Source organism: Hippoglossus stenolepis, chromosome 18 (genome assembly GCF_022539355.2).
Source record: "Hippoglossus stenolepis isolate QCI-W04-F060 chromosome 18, HSTE1.2, whole genome shotgun sequence".
NCBI classification, from domain to species: domain Eukaryota; kingdom Metazoa; phylum Chordata; class Actinopteri; order Pleuronectiformes; family Pleuronectidae; genus Hippoglossus; species Hippoglossus stenolepis.
In genome coordinates, this window is record NC_061500.1 from 1,460,779 (window position 1) to 1,485,451 (window position 24,673).

Consider the following 24,673-nt stretch of genomic DNA (forward strand, 5'->3'; position numbering starts at 1 on the left):
AAACACAGTTTTTATAAATGACGTCGACTCCGAAAACTGAAGCCAATGCGGAAGTACCTAAACCGTGTATTATCTAACGTGACCAGCAGAGGGCGACTCTCATGATTGTGAACTTCAGGATGAATTCCGGCCGGAGACCTGCTGCCGGCAGAGTCCGTGTTTAACCTCGTCTCCTCCATGTTAGCAGACCTGGCTCTCATTTATATTCTATACAGCAACGTTTGTTTTTGATTCCAATTTTCACCAACAAATATATAATTATAATAATACATATTATTATTTTTAAATTATTATAATTGTGCATTCATATTGTTTTAACTCACTTAAGGTTAAAAGTTCACACTGAGCGAGTAACGGTTACAACAGACAAAACAAACCCTGATAGAAAAAGAACAAATGTGCAATTTAATATTCAAACGTTGTGAATAAAGACTTTTATTTGACTTTATCACCTCACTTCCGGTGTTATTACCGTGAGCATGACGCGCTTCACTCTCCCCCCGCCCCTGCCTCTCTGCCAGAAACTGCGACTGAGAGTCAATACAAGGACACAGAGTGGTGCAGTACGCTGGGTCCACCTGCTTAATAGTGATCCTGGTGGTGAATGCGACAGTGGAGGAGACAGAGAGAGAGACAGAGAGAGAGACAGACAGAGAGACAGGGATGAGGGACAGACAGAGACAGAGAGAGAGACAGACAGAGAGACAGGTGAGCTGCCAAAAGAGAGAGCAGAGACAGAGAGAGAGAGACAGACAGAGAGACAGGTGAGCTGCCAAAGAGAGAGAGAGACAGACAGAGAGACAGGTGAGCTGCCAAAAGAGAGACAGAAGAAGAAAGACAAGAGAGACAGACAGAGAGAGAGACAGGTGAGCTGCCAAAGAAGAGAGAGAGACAGAGAGAGAGACAGGTGAGCTGCCAAAAAGAGAGACAGACAGAGAGAGAGACAGGTGAGCTGCCAAAAGAGAGAGAGACAGGTGAGCTGCCAAAAAGAGAGACAGACAGAGAGAGAGACAGGTGAGCTGCCAAAGAGAGAGAGAGACAGAGAGAGAGACAGGTGAGCTGCCAAAAGAGAGACAGAGGAGAGAGAGAGACAGAGAGAGAGAGAGACAGGTGAGCTGCCAAAAAGAGGCAGAGAGACAGAGAGACAGAGAGAGAGACAGGTGAGCTGCCAAAAAGAGAGACAGACAGAGAGACAGAGAGAGAGAGAGAGAGACAGACAGAGAGACAGGTGAGCTGCCAAAAGAGAGAGAGAAGACAGAGAGACAGGTGAGCGCAAAAGAGAGGAAGAGAGAGAGCAGACAAGAGAGAGAGACAGGTGAGCTGCCAAAAGAGAGAGAGACAGAGAGAGAGACAGGTGAGCTGCCAAAAAGAGAGAGAGACAGAGAGAGAGACAGGTGAGCTGCCAAAAAGAGAGAGAGACAGAGAGAGAGACAGGTGAGCTGCCAAAGAGAGAGAGAGACAGAGAGAGAGACAGGTGAGCTGCCAAAGAGACAGACAGAGAGAGAGAGACAGGTGAGCTGCCAAAAGAGAGAGAGGAGAGAGAGACAGGTGAGCTGCCAAAGAGAGAGACAGAGAGAGAGAGAGAGAGACAGACAGAGAGACAGAGAGAGAGACAGAGAGAGAGAGAGACAGGTGAGCTGCCAAAAAGAGAGACAGAGAGAGACAGGTGAGCTGCCAAAAAGAGAGACAGAGAGAGAGAGACAGACAGAGAGACAGACTCATAATGATGTTGAATGCTGTTAAACACTCATCAATAAAAGATACAAACTTTAATGGTGATTTTTTTATTGAAGGTTTATCATCCACATCTGTCTCTCTGTCTGTCTGTCTGTGCCTGTCTGTCTGTCTGTCTGTCTGTCTGTCTGTCTGTCTGTCTGTCTGTCTGTCTGTCTCACATCCCTTTGAACTGCTGCATGATGGACAGAAGATGTTCGCTGCGTTTCTGGATGCTGCTCTGCTCCTCCTTCAGTCTCTCCTGCTCCTGCTGCACCTCCTCCTGAGGAGACAGACAGACAGACAGACAGACAGACAGACAGACAGACAGACAGAGAGAGAGAGAGAGAGAGAGAGAGACAGACAGACAGACAGACAGACAGACAGACAGAGAGAGAGGAGAGACACAGACAGACAGACAGACAGACAGACAGACAGACAGACAGAGAGAGAGAGAGAGAGAGAGAGAGACAGACAGACAGACAGACAGACAGACAGACAGGATTGTGGTTATTTCCTTGAAAGGCTTTGATCAGAGTATTAAAACTATATTCATACAGATGTTTCGTGAAGTCAGCAGGAGAATAAGAAGTAATAAAGTGTGTGTGTGTTTGAACGGACTCGGACTCTGCACAGTTCTCTCCTCTCACGGTCGTTCTCCTCAGCTCGGGCTCGGAGCCAGGTCTCATTCTGAGAGCGATGTCTGTCCAGCAGCTCCTGCAGCTCCTGACACACACAGACACAGACACACACACGACACACACAACACACACACACACACACACACACACACACACACACACACACACACACACACACACACACACACACACACACACACACACACAACTTATTTTGTGTTGATTTGATTTGACGACAGTGAACTACGTCAGATCAGAGAACTGAAGAGATGAGGTTGTTTTAGACAGAAGGATCAGAGCAGATGATGCAGACAGAATGGATCTGGTTACTTTAAAGTAAACCACATCGATTAGATTGATTAAATGAGATAGATTAAAGTCATTCAATAATTAATTAACATCATTCCAGATGAAAACAGGAACAGACCTGTTGCTGTTGTTGTCTATGAGCCTCATGAGCTTCTTTCTCTTTCTGCAGAGCAGCAGCAGCTTTAGACAAATCCGACTTCTCTCTGGAAGAAAATCATCATTATTAGTTTATATGATATTAAAAGTTAAATCGGTCGAATCAGTCTCCAGATGAATCATTCTTATTGAAGACTTTAACCTGTGGTCATATGTAAAGATGTGAAACAAACTAAACAAATGAAAAGCAACAGGTACCGATCCAGTTTGTGGAACTCCTGGTCGAGCAGAGCGAAGGCCGCCTGGATCTGTTTCATGGCCTGATCCCGAACTGCACTGAAATCTCTGTGGACGAACGCCTGCAGGAGACACTTTGAATCAAAGTCTGAGAAGCTCCATCAAAAAGAGCAAGTGAATATAAGTAGATAATAATAATTATAAACTTCATTCATACAGAACCTTTCAAAACACAGTTACAAGGTGATTTACAAGTAATGAAAAAGAGAAATTTAAGGCAAATTTAAGCAATTTTAAGGTCACACAGCATTAGACACAAGATAAAATGATTAAAATAGATGTATGATCAGAACTATGATAAGATAAAATATACAGCAACATAATGAAATGTGTATTTACAAAATTAAATATATATAATGAAATATATTGCTGATTCTTTATCAGCATGATTGAGCAAAAGCTTCAGTTTGTGTTTCCACAGAACAGAAACTGAAGAGAGGACTGGGGTGGGGGTGGGGGTGGGGGTGGGGTGGGGGTGGGGGTGTCGTCATCACCTGAGGATCAGCCGCCGGGTTACGGGTCTGGCTGCACGGAGCCGACTCGCTCAGCTCGTAGCGGACGTTTGGGACCTTTGTGGGGGTGAAACTGTGAAACAGTCAAAACCAGAATGAAACCAAGCTGTTAAAGCTGAGAGTTCGACACTGAAACTGCAAACACCAGCGAGGAGGTGAAACAGAAACGCACCTGTGACTGACTCCCTGAAGACCGAACTCTGACAGGATCTCCTTCATCACTGAGGAGGAGAAGCTGTTAGCTCGTTGAAAGATAAACCTCAGATATGAGTTAAACCATCCACACGTTGTTTGTTCTTTCAGATTGTAAATGAATAACACACCAGGTTGTCTCTCTGAGGGGTTGATGAGTTTCATCACCTTCAGGTCATTAAACTCCTGCTCTTCATTCTTTCCTCCAAACACATACAGCTGTCAACACAACACAACACACAACACACACCACACACACACACACACACAGTTTATTTCACATTATAACACATGACAATAATAATCACAACCACATGAATGAGAGGTTGATGACTGACGTGACTGTGGAGGATGAACGTCGTGTGTCCGTGGCGACGAGCCGGAGGAATCCCGACGTACAGCGGAACCTTCCACTTCATCTTAGCTGGAGAAACACGGGGGAAGACCACAACTCAGAACGATGATTCTATTCTTCGGTTAACGTTCAGTTTCTCACTCACCAATACTGAGTTTGTGGATTTCATTGGACGATGTCTCTGTGCCGTCCTCAGTGAAGCTTCTGCCACCAAACAAGTAGATGTCCTTCATGGAGACAGAGAGGAGACATGTTCATATTCAGGTTAATCACTTTAATTAGTCTTATTATTGTTAACATTTGGTATTAGCTCCTGTCTCTTTAAGGCCCAGTCTGCTCTGATTGGCTGTTAGTGTTTAGTACTTTGATTGATAAACTATTTAGATGGTTTGTATTATAGACTGTAAATAAAGATGGACGACTCTTCTCCACTTTCTGCTGTTGTACAAACATGAAGCCAAAACATCTTGGACACGGGAGCGGCCATCTTGCCCTTTTGACGTCATCTGGAGGCTGTGCAGTAGTGATTGGAGGATGGAACCACGGTATCAAGGTCCCACCCATACACATGCTCAACCAATCACGAGTCAGTCCCAGCTGTCAATCATGACATTTCGTGTGTGTGTGTGTGTGTGTGTGTGTGTGTGTGTGCGTGTGTACTTTATCATGGTGAGCAGTCAGTGTGTGTCTGCTACAGGCTGCAGGTGTGTCTCCCTTCATTTCCAATTTCTGCCACAACAGGTTTTCTAAGAAAAATGGGGCACAAAGGTCAAAGGTCAGCGACGACTGGCTTCCCCTGAAAGGATCTGCATATTTCTGACCTCTAGGGGCCGATCTCTGTGTTCACCTGTGTTGAGGACATGCAGCTCTTTACAGAAGTCTCCACCTGCTCCGTGACCTCCGAACATGAAGAGCTGATCCCCGACCAGAGCCAGACTCTGATCGCACCTACACACACACACACACACACACACACACACACACACACACACACACACACACACACACACACACACACACAGAATTCTTATCTGTGTATGACAAATTACAGATACAACAGATTAAAACCCATTTGAACATGCTGACATGTTGAAGGAGACATATTCTGTTCGTACTCAGTGTTTTGATCTTCTCAAACTCTTTATAACTCACTAGAGGAAAGAACACACTAAAAAAACATCACGTGTCTCCTTCAAAATTAATTTCAATATTCCTCTAATAAAGGTGGGATAGGATTCTCACAGAGCAGGAGGCAGCGAGCCACTGGTTTTAACTGGCGTCCAGGAGAGAGACACTGGAACAGGAGGAAGTTTGAGAGACAATAAGAAACAAGTCAAATGATAATGATGATTATTAACTTTTCATACATGAAATGACAAGGAACATAAAAACTAAATGAACAAAAATGAAGTTGAAAGTAAAACTATAATAATAGAAATCGATTGAGGTAAAGATGGTTTATAATTGATGTTCTGGACCTGTGCTGAAGATCAGGAGGTCGTCGGTTCGATTCCCTCCCACAATTCCTCCATACACATAGATGTTGTCTCCAACGGCAACAGAGCTGTGTCTCAGGGTTTTGACGGCCACGCCCCCGGTTGCTAAGCAATCCCAGGTCAGAGACACTGTCAGAGAAGAAGAGGAAATATCATCACAGTCGTGTTTGACTTTAATAAAAGGTTCTTCTCTTGCTCCTGCTGCTGTAGCCTCCTCACCGATGTCAAAGCTGTAAACTCCAGGGAGACACTCGGTGGCTTCGGGGCTCGAGACGCCACCGAACAGATACAACCTCCCTCCGACGACACTGACAGACACAAGGTCAAAATCCATCAGAGAATGTGATCATTGTAGTGAGACACCTTCACGTGGCCCCACTGATCAAGGATCCTTCACATGAAACCAATAAAAGTATAGAAATAGAATAGAAATAATATATACAAAGAGAATATATACAGAGTAGAGAATGTGTAATGATATGACGCTATAGACGTGTATAGTTTACGTATAGTTGAACAGTTTACCACAGAGTGTGTCCTTCTCTGGCCGAGGGAACGTCTCCACTCTGAGGAATCTCCTCCCACGTCACATCATCAGGAGACACTGAAATCAAGATTCAAAATATGTTATTTTTTTAATAATAATACAATAAAACAGTAAGTTTAAGTCGTACCTGTTAACATGTAGAAGTCGTTGAAGTAAACAGGGATGTTCTCCTAAAAGATGAGAGGAAAATGTAAAAATACACCGTGACACAAAAATGTTCTGCATGAAAAATGTAAGTAAGAGTAAGAGTACATTGGTATATTGTATAATATGGGGGGGGGGGGGTATTTAACCTCCTGGTTGATGCTGGACGCTCCTCCGAACAGAAAGGCCACGTTTCCTGCCACATCTAAAGCATGTCCGTACCTGAGGACAAAGATGTGACCAATAACATTCATCTTTTACAGTTTCATCTGAACATTAATGTAAAACCAGAAAACTTCATCAACAGCGGCCTCTATGGCCATAATGGGAAATTACAGGTAAATGGTAAAACATGCTACTACAATTAGAGAGGGGCTAACTAACAGCAACCTCACGTTAGCCAGCGCCATCTACTGGTCACACTAGACCACGTCAGGCTGCAAAATACGTTGTGTTTACTTTTTACTGTAAAAAAAAACGTGACTCACCTCGAACTCGGGGCTTCTCCTCTTGTCTCTTTCTCCAGCCAGTGACCGCTGGCTAAGGCCATGTTTACTGTCTCACACAGACACACACACACACACACACACACACACACACACAGACACACACAGACACACACACACACAATGTTTACTACAACCTAAACCTAATCTTAATTCCAACCTTCAGCTAACATTAATCTGAACCCATTTCTAATTTAAACCTTCACCTGACCTGACGCTAAATTTAATGACGACATATCAACCTACAAAAACGAATCTGCCATGTCACCTCTAGGTGGTGCTACAGCAACATGATGGACTTAAAGTGATGCAAACTCATGAATCCTCGTCATTTGTTTTCATAAACATGTTTAGAGGTCAGAGGTCAGTGTGGCCTCTGTGGACGCATGTTTTTTCCAGTAGCCGTCGTACAAAGGAAACTTACCTGTGGTTTGAGTTGACGTCTTTTCTTCTATCGGGGTTTTGTTGAAGCTGCTCTCAGCCTCGGACGAGTCGGCTCAGCGTCCTCGTCTCAGTTTACAGGTGAGATACACTTTCCTCTGCAGGTACAATGTTGCCTAGCAACACCTCAACCAAACATGGCAGGTGAGTCGCTTCCTTCAGGAAGGAGAGAGAGAGAAAGAGAGAGTTTAGACTGTAAATAAAGAAGTGAAGCCAAAGCATATTGATCGCCCCCTGGTGGCTGGCTGCAGTGTAGGTCACGAACCCTTCCTCCTCAGACACTGACTCAAATAATAGACTGTGTATAAAATGGACGTAGACTCAAGTCTATCTTCTATCTTCTTTATATCTCTATATCATTTATATTCATTATATCACGTGTCCTCATTGGCCAAGTTACTCACCACACGGATCTTCAAGGACAAATGAATGGCTTTGTTTTGTTTTTCTGATGCATGCTGGGACAGCAGACACCTGCTTCCTCCGTGACCCCCAAAAGATTAAGAAGAAATTCAAACGAATCTTTATTCATATTTAGTGAGAACAGAAACAAAAATAAAAATGTTTTGGAGCTTTAAATCCTCGGATCCTCTGCGGATTGATGATGTAAAACGTGACCACGTTTTACATCATCACTGGTCATTATCATCATGTATAATTCACACGCACACACAAAACACACACACACAAAACACACACCACAGCCACTGACACGTGATGTCCCCGCCCATTCTCCTCCTCCTGCCACTGTCAACAAGAACACTTTCAAAATAAAAGACAAGATGAAAGATTCAGCAACACATTTTTGACCCAAATGAAAACAAAAGCCATTAAAGAGAGATTAGAAACCACGCGATGAATCAGGGTTTTACCTTAAACCTAAATAAAATTAATTCTGCTTCAAATGTATTGGAACTGTTCGCTTATTTATTTTTTAGATTATGAAAACCATTTACCATTTCCGGTTTGGTTGTCAGTGCTTTTTTGCAGCTTGACGTTACGATGGATCAGGTATTTTTAGTAATTTCCATATTATTCTAGTTTTACAGGTGTTTAAATCAAACGCACCTTGTCCAGGTTCGTTCCCTGAACCGGTCTGACCCGGGTTAACCGGATTAAGACCCGAGTTTACCGGGTACAAACCGGAGTCAGACCTTTAAAAACCAGGAATGTGCCAAGTTGTGTCAAGTGAGAGAGGATGCAGAGGGATGTAGCTTTCAAAATAAAAGTCAAATTTGTCACACTAAATGGTCTACCCGGTTTATTTCAGATTTTAAGAATAATCCAGGTTGAAAAAAAATCAAAATTTTGCTGCAACCTACGACCCCAAAATAAAATAAATAAAGATGGACGACGAGTCTCCACTTCCTCCCACTATCCAGAAATGAAGCCAAAATGTATCAGATACATGCCGCCATCTTGAGCCAATAACATCAGTCTACACATCAAGGTCCCGCCTATACACACAATCGACCAATCAGGAGTCAGTCTCAGCTGTCAATCATGACGTCTCAGCCTGTTTTTATATCATCAAATAACTAATTCAAACCAAACTGATCAGAAACACTTGAACAAACATCAGTGAGATAAGAACGACCTGAAATGACAGAATCCATCTTTGACAAACGTTTATTTAACGTTTACTTTGATTGTTGTAGTTTGTCTATGTCCCATCTGCTAACATGGAGGAGGAGGGTTTACAATCCTTACTGGGTCGGGCTCAGACAGAACATGGCTGCCGGGAGCCACGATAACTGGCTTCACTTTTGGGAAACCATCGTGTCGTCCATCTTTAATTCAGCCTATGATTGTAAATGATGACTTAAATAGATATTTTCATATTCAGTGAAAACAGTTCACTCCACAATGTTAACAAACATTTATATTATAAAGATGAACTGGTCTGTATTTCATTATGAAGGATTGTAAAGTCTTTTATTGTGAAAGCTCGGTCCCGACAGGAAGTCCTGTCTCAAACGTCACGGAGGATCTTCACCGGGACAAGTTGAGGATTGTATCCGTCACGGTTTAAATTTTATCTCGGTTATTTTTAATCCGTTAGCTCGGGTTAGCCTCTCCGGGGCTAAAGAAGGACACATCCTGGAAGCCCCCGGGGAACCGCGGATATCCACCCAGCATGGGTGCTTCGTGACCCGCGGCAGGTGCGAGGAGATGCCGGGGGAAGCGGCGGCGGCGCCCGGGAGGGTGGTGCTGGTCAAGAAGATCATCATGAAGGACGGATCCGCGGTGGGTGAACCGACCAGCGCCATTTTATTCTGCTCCATCAGATCACCTGCTTCATGTTCACATTCATCTCATCTCATGTCGGTGTCATGTCTGTGTCATGTCGGTGTCATGTCGGTGTCATGTCAGTGTCGTGTCTGTGGGCTCAGAGAACATGTGACATTAGATCATACATCCTCCAGGAATTCTCTTTATTTTCAAATCCAAACAGTCACTAATAAAGATAAAGTTCAATCAGCAGATGTTAACAGATGTGTATAAATAGATCATACAGCTGCTCACTTCACTGTTTTTGTCTGTGTAATAAAAGGGGATTGATCCGTGCTCCAGATGTTCAGATGAGAGGCTGAGGGCGGATCCAGATGTGTTTGTGTGTGATGCTGATGTGCTGGGGATGGATCAGTTATCTGTTATGTAACATCTCTCCTCCTCGAGCACAGCGAGGGCACATCCAGGCTCCACGGGCAGCCTCCATTTTAACATCTCACACAGCAGCAGCAGCCTTTCCTCCTCCTCATCTCCTGGCAGAAAGAAAATGTCAGATCACAGGCGACTCAGGGACGAGAGATGTGACCAGAAATCACACCAACAGACGTTTTCACAGCCGACGACTAAAGTCACATGGTTGTTTTCATGTCTAAAGACTCACTGCTGCGCCCGAGAATGAAAACATTTGACTAATCTGAGGTTAATTAACGTTAGCACTTTAAATAAGCATTAAATCGATATCGGACTTTTGTTATATTATCACCGAGCTACAATCAGAGACTGTAAATACATATGGACGACATCATCTCCATCGTGAAGCCTCCGTGTGAAAAGATGGGACGTGGACCAACTAAAAAGACACGTTACATTAAATCTGGTTGTTATTTAGTCATTTCAGGTTGTTCCCATCACACTGATGTTTAAGGGTTCACGTCTGTGATCAGTGTGGTTTTAGTTTGTACTTCTAAGCCTGGACATCATGATGGATGAGACGTGGATCGATGGCCCCTCTCCATCCTGGCCCTGTTCCAGATGTTTGCTGCTGCACAGACTCCAGATGTGCAAGATGGCAGCGTCCTGATCCAGGATATTTGACTCATGTCTGCATAGTGGGAGGAAGTGGAGATGTGTTGTCCATCTTTATTTACAGTCTATGGCGTCAACCCAGCCTGACGTCACCCGCTAGTTTGTGAGCGGCCGTTTCGAAGTTGGTCCATTTTGTCGCAACCCATCTTGATTTTTTGAAACCAGAAGTAAACATATTATTATATTCTGTTCTATTTTCCTCGTCAAAGACAAATTCCGGTATTTTTCTACCTGGGCCCTTTGTTTATAAAAGTGTGTAAATGAATGATACTTCAATACAGCTGATGTTCATTTAGTGAAATGTATTGGAGGTGTAGATACCACAGTGTGATTGACAGATAGTACCGTCCAATGGGTGTAGGTGGGTGTGCAGTTTACTTGCGCTCTCAGCCAGGCTCCACCCCCCTGCTCTTCCAAATATGGTTACTTCTGGTTTAAAAAAAAAACAAGATGGCGCTGAACACAATGTCAAACTGAGGCTTCAGACCAGCAGCTCACAAACCAGTGGGTGACGTCCTGGTGGGTCGATGCTTCGTATTCAGTTCGTGATTCAGAGAAATTCTTTAGATAAAAGTACAGATCTCCCTTGAATATCCGACACGCTGCCCCCTGCTGACACTGACATGTATGGCACAGAGGAGCAGCAGCGAACGAGCCGTTAACTCAAACTAAAGATAGAAAATGGTTCATGTCTTCACCTAAACCCTGAGTATCTGTGTCAGTGGGCTGATCGCGTGCCCTGCTCCACTTTGATGCTCCACTTTAATCAGACTGTTTATTATAGTTGGTCCTTTTATAGACGATTATTAAAAATGATCAAATGTGTGTGTTTCAGTTCCAGCAGGGTATCGGCCGACCCAGTGTGTATCACGCCGTGGTGGTGATCTTCCTGGAGTTCTTCGCCTGGGGTCTTCTCACCATGCCCATGCTCACTGTGAGTTACGCGGATGGAGGCAAGATGGCGCTCTCACGTTAGCATTAGCATTGCTTTAGCTCCCACGTGGAGACGGCTGATAAAGTCGAAGAAGAGTTAAAGATTCAGCGTCATTATAGACTCGTAACTCACTGTGATGGAAACATATAAAGTGTTTAAACATTATGAAGCTGAAGTTTTGTCTCTTTTTGCAGGTTTTACATGAAACGTTTCCTCAGCACACGTTTCTGATGAATGGACTCATTCAGGGTGTGAAGGTGAGAACTCTTCACTTCTGTGACTCACACCGTCATGACTCATGCTCAGAGTTTAGTTCTCCAGTGATTCAGCATCAAATTGAACATTTCACTGTCGCAAACGCTCATTTATATCGTCACTGACTCTGCTACTTCCTGTCCAGGGTCTGCTGTCGTTCATGTCCGCTCCTCTGATTGGTGCGCTGTCGGACGTGTGGGGCCGACGCTCCTTCCTGTTGGTCACCGTCTTCTTCACTTGCGCTCCGATCCCTCTGATGAGGCTCAGCCCCTGGTACGACTCACTAATGAGCTCATTATCCAGCCGGCTCTTCCACTGGGCCACAGTCAGTCATTACTTCACAGAACAGTTCCTCTTTCTTGGTTTGAAGAAGCTGAGTTCGATTTTCTCTCTCATGTGTTCAGGTGGTACTTCGCCATGATCTCCATGTCTGGAGCGTTCTCTGTCACCTTCTCTGTCATCTTCGCCTACGTCTCCGACGTGACGACAGCGAGAGAGAGGAGCACAGCCTACGGTCTGGTAAGAGCCTTTAAAAGGTGTGTGAACATTATGTCTGTTGCCGGACAGGGTTTCACAGTGATGGTCCCTCGTGACTCGTGAAGAGCTTCAGCCATCGTTGCGTTTATTAGACAAAAGAATAGAATTTGTCCACTGAGCAGGAGAGACAGGACGCTGCAGTGACTCACTATCAGGAAGCTACGAGATGGGCCGTTTCATAATGTATGAAATAAAAGCTTCTCCGTAGAGCATCTGTAAAGTGTCACAGAGGAGGCGATGACATAAGCGCCACCATGACTTCATCGTTTCAGATGAAGGATGCTGGCGTCGAATGGCCGACACTGAATCTGCATCAGGGACAAAACTGAGTCGTCAGCGGAATCTGAGCACGAACATGAGCTGAGAGCAGGAAAACATCTGAGGATAAAAGCACCTTCATGTTTGAATTATTACGTCTGTCACTGAGGATGTGATTTCACCTGCGTCTGCAAAACTACTAAAACCATTTCCAACAAACATGGAGGGAGGTGGCCTGAGAAGAACCTACTTAACTTGTAGTGTGGACCTGTGATGTTTTTCCACTTTCTTCAACATCACAACACAGAGCACTGTTTCAACTTCTCATTACTTTTTAAATTGCTGCTATAAGAACTAAATCATTGTGTGTAGATTCTCTACTGAGCTGCTATTCTAATTATTTCTAATGACTTTATACATCAAGTGAAACCTGCTGCAAGTCATTTCAACTGTTGAACAATCACAGATGTTTCTATAAAACATCAGATATTTAATACATAAAAACATCTAGAATATGAAACATCCATGATCGTAATGATGACGTAAACCCAATCACTGACATCACGAGGTCTGTTAATAACAATTCAATTTAACACTCACAAAATGAAATTTGCTAAGTAAAGCTCTTTATATCCGACAGTTTCTGTTTCTCGTCATTATTCAGTATTTTCACTGTTCAGCTGTTTCCCACCAGAAGTGAGTCACGTATTTGATTACTAGCATTTTAGCCTGTTGATGTTAGCGACACAGCCCGACAGATGCTGACCTCTGACCTCTGACAGGAGTAGAGTGACATGTACCTGTGCTGCTCCGTCAGTGTGATTGGTCGTTTCTCTGCAGACGTCTAAACCGGATCCTCTCGTCTTTCTCTCGATCCTCTAGGTGTCGGCGACCTTTGCAGCCAGCCTGGTGACGAGTCCGGCCATCGGGGCGTATCTGTCCGCCTGGTACGGGGACAACCTGGTGGTCCTGTTGGCCACGCTGATCGCTCTGGCCGACATCGGCTTCATCCTGCTCGCCGTGCCCGAGTCCCTGCCGGACAAGATGAGGCTCAACACGTGGGGGGCGCCGATCTCCTGGGAGCAGGCCGACCCCTTCGCTGTCAGTAACACACAGTTCACAATCTGATTGGATATTGAATTTATAGCAGAATGATTCGTTCATAAGATGATAAGTTGCATTAATTTGATTCTCATAGAACAAAAAAAACAGCTATTGGTCAAGCACGATTATCAGCAGGACTTGTTTCTGCAGCTCCTGATGACGAGCTGATCGTCTGACGGCGTCTGTGTTTGATTTCCTCTCTCTCTCCTTCAGTCGCTGAGGAAAGTGGGTCAGGACCCGACCATCTTACTGATCTGCATCACTGTGTTCCTGTCGTACCTGCCGGAGGCCGGACAGTACTCCAGCTTCTTCCTCTACCTGAGACAGGTGAGTCGCAGCCTGATGCTGTGTTGATCCTGTTAAAGCACATGTGTGCCGGACCTGAGGAAATTTGAAAAGCTTGTTCTTGAATTAATAATCTGGGAACACAAAGTTTGATGGCTGAGATAAAGCGGGTCGTTCACAAAGCAGAAGGTCGGTGGTTTGATCCCACACGATCTTGAATATTAATTTCTGTCCCACACCAGGTCATAAATTTCTCCTCCACAACCATCGCTGTGTTCATTGGAGTGGTGGGGATTCTGTCCATCATAGCACAGGTAACAAACTCTATATTTACATATCCAGATTAAATCTATATGTGATTTGTTTACACAGATGACATACAACTTATTATAATAATATATAAATGCTAATTACATCTATATTAATTTCTGCTCTGTCTCCTCAGACTCTCTTCCTCACGCTGCTGATGAGAACTCTGGGTAATAAGAACACGGTTCTGTTGGGTTTGGGTTTCCAGATCCTGCAGCTGGCCTGGTACGGCTTCGGATCAGAGCCATGGTGAGAACTCTGTGTGTGTGTCTATGTGTGTCTGTGTGCGTGTGTGTAACAATGAGATTTGTTTAATGCAAATGACAGACCTGGCAGCAAAACAATTATAAAACAGAAAATAAACAGACTTACAGTCGCTGGGAGGCCGGTTCTTTTCAGGTGAGTTGGCGACAAAGTCCATTAACTCCAAAATAGAAAATCACTGGAAAACTCCGGAACGGAACCAGAAGTAAAGAAAAACACACGAGAACAAAAGTAAAGATCGTGAACAAGACGACTGAGTCACAGAGATGAACACAGGTGAAACACATCAGGGCAGAAACAGGAAGTAAAGCAGGTGATCAACATACTGGGTGAGAAACTTCAAAGTAAAACAGGAACTAACAAATCCAAAATGCAAACATCTGCCACAGGAAACAACTCAACTACAGAACAGTCTTAACTACTCCAGGTCTGAGATGCACGTTAACACGAACGTCTTTCTCTTTCACAAACACTCTGTATTTTACTCTTTCTTGTTTTGTGCATGAAGGTCAGTGAACAGACTGAGACACACCTCTACCTTTACTCTAACTCTGTCTGTGTGTGTGTGTGTGTGTGTGTGTGTTTGTGTGTGTGTGTGTGTGTGTGTGTGAACAGGATGATTTGGGCAGCAGGAGCTGTAGCAGCAATGTCCTCCATCACCTTCCCAGCTGTTTCTGCTCTGGTGTCGCACTCAGCTGATCCTGACAAACAAGGTGACAAAGACAACCTCTCCTCTCCTCTCCTTCAACCTCTCCTCTCCTTCAACCTCTCCTCTCCTCTAACCTCTCCTCTCCTCTCCTCTCCTTCAACCTCTCCTCTCCTCTCCCTCTCCCTCTCTCCCTCTCCTCTCCTCTCTCCCTCTCCCTCTCCCTCTCTCCTCCTCTCCTCTCCTCTCCTCACCTCACCTCACCTCACCTCTCCTCTCCTCTCCTCTCCTCTCCTCTCCTCTCCTCTCCTCTCCTCTCCTCTCTCCTCTCCTCTCTCTCCTTCAACCCTCTCCTCTCCTTCAACCTCTCCTCTCCTCTCTCCTCTCCTTCAACCTCTCCTCTCCTCTCTCCTCTCCTTCAACCTCACCTCTCCTCTCCTCTCCTCTCTCCTTCAACCTCTCCTCACCTCACCTCTACCTCTCCTCTCCTTCAACCTCTCCTCTCCTCTCCTTCAACCTCACCTCACCTCTCCTCTCCTTCAACCTCTCCTCTCCTCTCCTCTCCTCTCCTCTCCCTCCTCAACTCCCTCCTCTCCTCTCCTTCAACCTCTCCTCTCCTTCAACCTCACTTCACCTCACCTCACCTCACACCTCCTCCTCTCCCTCCTCTCTCCCTCCTCTCCTTCAACCTCACCTCACCTCACCTCACCTCACCTCCTCTCCTCTCTCCTCTCCTCTCCTTCAACCTCACCTCCTCACCTCCTCTCCTCTCCTCTCCTCTCCTCTCACCTCCTCTCACCTCTCCTCTCCTCCTCCCTCTCCCTCCTCACCTCTCCTCTCCTCTCTCTCTCCTCTCCTCTCCCCTCTCCTCTCCCCTCCTCCCTCCTCTCTCACCTCACCTCTCCTCTCCTCTCCTCTCCTCTCTCCCTCCTCTCCTCTCCCTCTCCCTCTCCTCTCCTCTCCTCTCCTCTCTCCTCACTTACATCTCTCCTCCCTCTCAGGTGTGGTTCAGGGGATGATCACTGGGATCAGGGGTCTGTGTAACGGTCTGGGTCCGGCTCTGTACGGATTCATCTTCTTCCTCTTCAACGTTGAGCTCAACACCATCGACCCCATCCAGGGAGAGTTCAACGTCGACCCGCTGCCTCTGGAGAGTCCCACTGAGGTGCGCTTGCTCTCCGCTCTCATCATTACAGCAAAAACCTGTTTCCCAGTGTTCTGAGTAGCTGGTCCTTCGCATGTGGCCCAGGGCATATTCATGTGTGAGGCATGAATATGAGGCATGAATAGGCATAAGTTGCAGACGACAGCAAGTAGCCAGAGGAATTCTGTTCTTCAGGTGTCATCTCATGTCAAGAACACCTGGAGAGAAGTTTTTCAAATTTGGTTCAAATGTTCATGTGGACAGATGAACTGATCAGAGTTTGGGGATCGTAGGCCACGATGATGATGAAGATGATGATGATGATGATGATGATGAATAGATGTTTGTAGGCTGACGCTGCACTGGTTGGTGGACGGTACAACCGCAGGGAGGGTTTTCTAACTTTTTAGTTAAATATGCTAAGCAGATAAAATGAAAAAAGCAGCAACATGAACATATGTCAACTCAGTTATCCTCCAGATTAAAAAAATAATATCTTCTCCTCTGTCTCTCTCAGCGAGCGCTCATCCCCGGCCCGCCCTTCCTGTTGGGTGCGTGCACCGTGGTGGTCGCCTTCTTCGTGGCTCTCTTCATCCCAGACAAACCCTCCTGCTCCTCCTCTTCCTCCCACCTGTCCCTCAGCGACAAGCCACACCCGGACAGCAAAGAGTCCATGTCCTCGCTGGCTGGCGTCCACATCAACACGCCGCTCCCGGGCAGCGACGAGGAGGCCCCTCCCACCACTAGCGACGAGGACTTTGAGCCTCTGCTGCAGGACAGCATCGTTTGACGGACAGGTACAAGAGCCACAGAGGGTGGGGCTTACGTTTATAGTTTCACTGATTGACATTTAGCAAAAAAAAGATGAAGATTTTTGCCGCAGGGTGGAACTAAGTACTTTCAAAGTCAGACAGCGAGGAGCTCCAACAGCATTGTTCCTCCACCAGAAGGAGGAGCTAATGCCACAGGTCAGGAGCAGAGACAGTAACATCACGTGAGCGACCAATGAGGACGGTTCTTCAACGAAGGGGCGGGAGCAAAGAGCTGCAAATAAGATGTCATTATTATTTTTCTGAATGGAGGAGACGGATACAATTTTGTGATTGACAGACGGACGTGGGACTCAAACGACGACCACGGGTGAAACCATCATGTGATTGAGAGGACGAGGAACCAGCTGTCAATCATGTCAAGAGAGAGAGACGTGCTCGTTCACCTTAAAGCTTGAAGTTGTTGATTGTTTTTTTTATTTGTGATAAACAAGAAAAAAGTATTTTTACCTTCAGCTGTTTTATTTTAACGTTGTATTTTAATGTCGTGTTTCATTTTTTACTGTTTTTTGTATAAAGTCTGCAGCATATTTACTTTTTTCCATATTTCCAGAGTTTAGGGATTTGTATTCTTTTTAAATGTCTGAGTTATTGATGCCAAGGAATGAATGTGAAGATCTGAGAGATGAGACGACTGAAGTCCAACATCTTCAAGTATCTAGTTTAATGGTCATTTTCATTGGTGCAAGCACTGCATTTTGGGCATTAGTATATTTATTGCTAATATTTTAGGGAATTACGAGAAACTAAATCATTTCAGTTAGAAAAAGGACCTCAGTGTATAAGCTCCACTCCTGACTTCACCAGGTGTTTGTCACTACCTCAGATAAATGTTTTTAAATCATACATAACCTGGATTCACTCCTTTTCCATCACTTTTATTTTTATATCATTGTCACTTTATGAAACAGCTGCTGGCTGCTGACAGTGGAAAAACCTCAGAGCTGCAAAATAGTTTTTTAGCTCACTTAAAATTATTTTATGACTAATGTCACTAGTTGGCAGGACGACACCACAGAGTTGTGTAGCTTGGATTCAAACTTGTACCAAACCAGATACTCTTGAGTGTACTTGTACTTATATGCGAGGCAGCCATGACGTGTACACGTAGTTAAAAACAAGTATATTTATGGCATTGCAAGTGTTTTTCCTTTACACCATGAGATCTTTGAACTGGACTTTCTGGTGTGTTGCAGGTTTGAGGTTTTTCTGTCTGACAGCAGTGAAAATCCTGCGAATGAATTTATACTTGAAGCATCAGACAGAGATTCTACGAGAGTTTAACAGAGTTTAAGTGGCACAGAGTTATTTTCCTTTATGACCTTAAAATGTACATGAAATAATGTGAATATTTTGGTTTGTATATAATGTAAAAGTGAAGTCTGGTTTATGAGAAGGTTTCCTTCAGCGTTTTTGTCCTGTGATGCTCAATGGCACTAAAACAGTGGGTGGAGGTGGTGGAGGGGGTTCAATTCCTCTTGTGCAGCTAAACTGTCAAAAAGAAATTTGTTCAGATCAGACTTGGGAACAGATACATAATCCCCCCCGCTTCTGTTATTTACACCTGACTGTGTTTACATGCACACTGGTTTCTGATCCTGTCACATGTTTATTTTTATCCCCAGCTTTTAAATTTCATTAATGAATCCACCACTTTTATTCATTTAAACATTAAAACATCTGCATTTCATTGACTTTTCTTAATCTGTGCAAATCTACAGATGATAATTGGGACATTAGTGTGCATCTAAATACTGAAGTGTGATTTAATTCAGATGGTTCAGTGCCAGTGGAACTGTAAATACATGGACTGAATGTATGTGAGCAAAGCAAATGTACACAAAGATTCACTGTAAATACACTTTGTCTAGTGTCTCGTCTGAAAGTGTACAAGGTTAATGGAAATTAAAAAGGAACAACACGAGCATGATGGGACTTTTTTTATTGACGATATTTATGTGTATATATATATATATATATATAGAGTATGTTCTGGTAGGACATGGGAACTTAAAAATAACATTGATAGTGCCGTTATGTAGCCATATACATTTGAGTATATTAACTTTCATTGCCTACATTTATTTTAATCAAATTATATATATATATAAATAATATAAATATTTTATATGATTATTTTCTTTTTTTACTCCGTATTGTATATTTATTATAATTGTGTGTTATTTCTAATATAAGGTTATAAAATAGTGTTTTATGTTTATAATAGTGTGTTATTTTTAATGTAAGGTTGTAAAATAGTGTTTTATGTTTATAATAGTGTGTTATTTTTAATGTAAGGTTGTAAAATAGTGTTTTATGTTTATTGAATATAAAAAGTATGAAATTTGAGTTTAAAAAAAGAAACCTCCACGTTGCTTTAGCGACCTCTACTGGGCAACACGCGGAACTGTCCAGGAGTCCAATCAGAGCCCGTGTAGTGAGTCACGTGAGCAGACTGAGGTGGGGGGGGCAGCAACACCAACATGGCGGCGTCTCCTTTCAGTTTCTCCGCGGACAGATTCTGGACTGAAGAGAAGGAGAAGACTCTGATCTGCTTCTTCTCCAGTGAGTCACCTCCGCGCCACAGACCCTCCTCCTCCCTCCGGCGCCATCTTGGCTCACACGTTTCATCCACACCCGCAACAAACCGAGGCAACTGTTGCCCGAGGGGAGCGACGAGCGGCACAGCAATGGCGACGAGCAACCGGAGACAGATGTTTCCTCTAAACACATCTGACTGTATATTAATTAAATAAATAAGAGTTAAAATGATGAAATCGGATTATAACATGTTATTAATCTGCAGTTAAAGTTAAACAGCTGTAGCTTTAGTATTAGTATTAGTACTATTGGATTAGAAGCTGATCAATGACAAAGTGTTAACCAGTGACTTTGTGATTTGACCAGTTAAACCTGTGGAGCTGAGGTTATAAACCAATGTACAGTTTATGTCATACTTCTTACCGTGATTACCAGTTCAGCCAGTGGGACGACTCTCCACACCCTGATGACACTGTGGTGTTGGTCCAGTTCAGCCAGTGGGACGACCCTTCACACCCTGATGACACTGTGGTGTTGGTCCAGTTCAGCCAGTGGGACGACCCTTCACACCCTGATGATACTGTGGTGTTGGTCCAGTTCAGCCAGTGGGACGACTCATCACACCCTGATGATACTGTGGTGTTGGTCCAGTTCAGCCAGTGGGACGACCCTTCACACCCTGACACTCACAGGTGTTTTGTGTTTCCTCCCCAGAGCACAGCTGCCTGTGGAACCACCGGTCCGAGAGCTACAAGAGCCGGAAGCTGCGCTGGAGAACCCTGGAGCAGCTGCGGGTCATCCTGTCCACGCTGCCTCCACCCAACCCCTTCACAGGTAGGACCGCACCGCGACACGCCCACACCTGCAGTCAGGAGAACCGCTCATGTTCCTCTTCTCTCCAGTGGAAGACATTAAGAACAAGTTCAAGAACCTCCGCACCACCTTTCGGCGCCAGTACAAACTGGTGCGGGCGAGCAAGGTGTGCAGGCTGGACCACGTGTTCGAGCCGCAGTGGAAGCACTACCAGCAGCTGATGTTCCTGCAGGGCTGCTGGGAGCAGGACGCCCGCGGGGACGAGCAGCCGCAGCTGACTCTCCCCCAGGAGGAGGCCCAGTCCGTCGCTTCATCCCAGGGACTGATCATCTCCTCCCTCCCCAACCCGCCCACCTCCTTCCCCTCCACCTCCTCCTCCTGCGTGCCCTCCAACATGCTGCTCAAATGTTACTGGACCGAAGAGAGGGAGCGAGCACTGATCACCTTCTACTGCGGTAAAACACAGACTGAAGCTTCAGGATGATTCACTGACTGATGTATGAAAACACACAGTGAGAGCTGACAGCAGTTGTTGTTGTTGTTGTTGTTGTTGTTGTTGTTGTTGTTGCAGAACACGGCTGTCTGTGGAACAAGAAGTCTGAAAACCACAACAACCGACAGCTGAGGCTGAGGCTGCTGGAGGCTCTGAGAGCGCAGCTGTCCGACCAGTCAGTGTCTTTCTCAGGTAAACATCTGATTCTTCTGCTTCTTTAACATCTTCAACATTATATACTGTGGGGGGGGGGCTTTATGAGCTATACTGCAGCCAGCCACCAGGGGGATTCAAGACGTTTTGGCCTCACTTTGGGAGCTGTCATGTCGTCCATCTTCCAGTGCGGAGCAGTTAGAATCTAGTGGGTTTAAAAAGGTGCTAAAACCAGAACTATGAGCTAAAAGTGTCCAAAAAGCGTCGTTCAGAAAAAATGAGTTAAGTCACAGCAAACTGAAATCTGTCAGAGAAAAAAGAGCTGAAACAAGTTTAACGTATTATTGACTCGTCTTTGTTGACCTTTGTTGTTGTTTTGCAGTTGAAGACATAAAGTGCAAGTTCAAGAACCTCCGGACGGTTTTTAACCGCGAGTTTAAGGCGGTCCACGCCAGCCGGGCTTCGGACAAACTCTACGTGTCCAAGTGGAAGCACTACCAGCAGCTGCTCTTCCTCTGCGAGTCCTGCGACGAAGACGACGGCACGGACGACCTGCAGGCTCTGGTGCCGCAGGACGACAAGGACGTGGAGCAGGGGAACCAAACCCCCACCTCCACGCTGAGCAGCTTCTCCTCCAGCTCCGCCCACACCAACAGCATCATGGTCAACAACGCCTCGGCTCCCACCAGCTCCGCTCAGAGCAACGCCAGGACCAACAGCAGCGCCGGATACCAAATCCTCCTCTTGGCGTCTCCAGACAACCTCAAGCTATCAAACCAAACAGCCGCACTTCCAACCTCGCCATCTTCTTCACCAACCGACACCAAACCCTGCACAAGCTCCTCCCCTCTGAGTTTCTATGTGTCCGTGCCTGTCGAGTCGGACGGCAGAGCGGGCGCAGACCCCCGCTGCCACTGGAGCGAGGCCAAGGTTCAGCAGCTCATATCTTTTTACTCCGGTAGGTGGCGTCGCTGCTGAGGTTTGAGAGAATAATGTTGAATCTGTTAAATGTATAAATGTATGTTTACATTCTAACTTACCACGAAGCTATGAGCTCCCTTCTACTTTGATTTAGTGTTGAGAGCTGAGGTCGTTTCTCTTCTTCCAGAGCGCAGCTGTCTGTGGAACCACAAGTCCGAGAGTTACAGGAACCGTCTGCTGAGGCAGAGCCTGTTGGAGACGCTGAGCGGCCTCATGTCGCACAACGAGTCCGTCCCCTTCACAGGTAACGACCATGGTGTCTCATAAATGGAGCTGATGGAGACGTCTCCGATCAAACTGTGATCTCAGCAGTTTACGTGTCTGTATCAGAGTAACAGGTTCTTCTGTTCTTCGTCCTTCAGTGGACGACATCAAGGCAAAGTTCAGGAACCTGCGAACCATCTTCCAGCGAGAACACAAAGCGGTGAGTTCCAACAAGACGTGTGGTTCTGAGGACTTTTATGTTCCCAAGTGGAAACATTACCGGGATCTGATGTTCCTCTGTGACTCCTGCGACGAGGACGAGCGACCTGAAGACCTCCACTTCCACCAACCGCAGGAGTCCGGCCCCCTCCACCTGGACAGCCAGGCCACGCCCCCCACCCTCCACTACCACGCTGCCAGTCAAACCGCTGCCAAGCTGAACGTCATGCCGCAAGGCTTCGAAGCCCCGCCCTCACCGACACCCCCAGACTCCCGGCACTCCTCCCCCTCTTCCTCCCCGCCGCCCTCCACATCCTCCTCTCACACCGGCAGCCGGGTGTCAGGGCGCAAACGAGCGGCGCCCACTACCGGCATCATGCTGGATCTCATGAGGACGTTCTGTCAGAGTCAAACGGTCTCGCCGCACGCCGGCTTCCTGAAGTACGTGGAGGAGTGTCTGAACGAGACGCCGCCGGACAAAGTGAAGAAACTGAAGAAGAAGATAATCGAGACGATCCACAGTGCGTCAGAGGAAGTTTAGGTCGGAGTCGAGATCATTTTAGAGTCTTATTCTCGTAGCTTTACCCATAATTCAGCTGTGTTACTAGCTGATCACACCTCGTTTAAACACCAGCATGACCTCAGAAGTGCAGAAGGGCAGCTTTATTTAAACCAGGTGGACGTGTCGGTCTTATTGTAGCGAAGACACTGGTCCTGTATTCAGATCAGAACAGGTCGGACTGATGGATCAAAGTTAGCAACAGCAGGTTAAACCTTGAAAACATGCAACGATACATCTCACCCCCCCCATTGAGACAAGTTTATTTATTATGAATTCAACAAATAAGATCAAAAGTGTTTCAGAAACACCTTTAAACGTTGTGTGGCTTCAGTTTAGCCATGCGCTAACATGCTAACAGTAGGTTAGCATACCATTACTAATTTGTATCATTGGCACTTTTCATTTCATTATGAAGGATTAAAATGTTGTATTTAAAATGTTACGCACCAGCTGATTAACTTGCTAAAGCTAGCACCTTAATGCTAACAGCAACATGTTAGCATCTCCGTGATGAGGTTTGGAGACATTCTGTTATGAGCCAAAGTTTTTATCTTCCGGTAGAAAAGTCGTTGTTGTTCTGGTTCACGATGTGTCGACTGACGACCAACTGAAAGTGTTGAGAGGAAAACAAAGTTTAATTCACAGCTTTGATGCTACAGAAAAACATTTTTTTAAACTTTAAGAATTGAAGAAAGAGCCTGACTGATACAGATGTTGGATACTGGGGAGTAAAACATTTACGATACTGATATATTCTATATATCAAAAATAATTTATCAACGATTCCAAAGATGTAATCAAACCCTTACGACAAAGAAATGTATTGAGGTTTGATATTTTACAGTTTTACCACGAAGGTTATTTTTTACAAAAGGAAAACACGAATATAACCAAATATATAGAACCGGCCAACGGACATATCAGTCGGGCTCTATATATTATATTTGTACAAACGTATTTGACGTGTAACGTTCATCTGTATTTTTTTAATTGAGCATTTATATGGGAAAAAAATCTAAGTTGTTACCAAAACCGATTTTTGAAATGTTGAGTTTGAAGACTGATGCAGATCATGTAGAAATATACTCAAACTTAATGTGTTTCATTAACGGGCAATTCTACTATAAAAGCACTGTAACCTTAAGGTATTGTTTTATGAGTCAGAAGATGTTACATTAATATTTTCTTAATCGACTTGTGGAGTTTTTATTCTAGTGTCGATCTTATCAGCTGCTGCAGAGCTGTGAAAATATTTAATTTTATACATCTTTTTTAATCTATGTTTCTAAGTTTCTGTCTCTTTTTCAGTGTTACATATATAATTTTGGGGTTTTGGTGAAACATAAAACTCTTGGAGCAATAATGATTCCTTCTAAGTACTAGCAGTGATTAAAAGTGTTTTTTTTAAAACATGTTTTTTTGAATTGCACCGTTCTCTTTCTGTGTTTGCACATGCGTGTTTAAACTCGGTGCCTTATCAGAATCACAGTTACTGTCTTAGTAAATGAGTGGATCTCAATCATGACATTTATATGTATTTACATGTATAATAAAATAAAATGTACATGCTGAAA

General features: G+C 44.8%; 3 protein-coding genes across 3 annotated transcripts; 2 read left to right on the forward strand and 1 right to left on the reverse strand.

The window, feature by feature from the left end:
* Positions 1-1,674: 1,674 nt before the first annotated feature.
* Positions 1,675-7,917, reverse strand: zmp:0000001301 (rab9 effector protein with kelch motifs). The gene is made up of 20 exons (XM_035185051.2): positions 7,654-7,917; positions 7,233-7,405; positions 6,791-6,857; positions 6,452-6,524; positions 6,286-6,328; positions 6,137-6,215; positions 5,831-5,919; positions 5,594-5,740; positions 5,358-5,409; positions 4,963-5,063; positions 4,776-4,861; positions 4,261-4,342; positions 4,099-4,184; positions 3,892-3,979; positions 3,741-3,789; positions 3,551-3,641; positions 3,018-3,118; positions 2,782-2,866; positions 2,335-2,439; positions 1,675-1,996 (listed from the first exon to the last, which is right to left on the reverse strand). The coding sequence occupies exons 3-20, from the start codon at positions 6,850-6,852 to the stop codon at positions 1,892-1,894; spliced, it is 1,524 nt and encodes a 507-aa protein (XP_035040942.1). The 5' UTR covers positions 6,853-6,857; positions 7,233-7,405; positions 7,654-7,917; the 3' UTR covers positions 1,675-1,891.
* A 334-nt stretch (positions 7,918-8,251) lies between these two features.
* On the forward strand, positions 8,252-19,057 carry mfsd14ba (major facilitator superfamily domain containing 14Ba). Its single transcript, XM_035185020.2, has 13 exons — positions 8,252-8,260; positions 9,197-9,496; positions 11,403-11,501; positions 11,696-11,758; positions 11,902-12,029; positions 12,161-12,275; positions 13,434-13,652; positions 13,869-13,982; positions 14,183-14,254; positions 14,386-14,498; positions 15,129-15,226; positions 16,161-16,324; positions 16,821-19,057. The coding sequence occupies exons 1-13, from the start codon at positions 8,252-8,254 to the stop codon at positions 17,091-17,093; spliced, it is 1,767 nt and encodes a 588-aa protein (XP_035040911.2). The 3' UTR covers positions 17,094-19,057.
* A 494-nt stretch (positions 19,058-19,551) lies between these two features.
* LOC118125933 lies at positions 19,552-24,673 on the forward strand. Its single transcript, XM_035185017.2, has 7 exons — positions 19,552-19,698; positions 20,389-20,508; positions 20,577-20,942; positions 21,059-21,172; positions 21,516-22,091; positions 22,242-22,358; positions 22,477-24,673. The coding sequence occupies exons 1-7, from the start codon at positions 19,617-19,619 to the stop codon at positions 23,076-23,078; spliced, it is 1,977 nt and encodes a 658-aa protein (XP_035040908.2). The 5' UTR covers positions 19,552-19,616; the 3' UTR covers positions 23,079-24,673.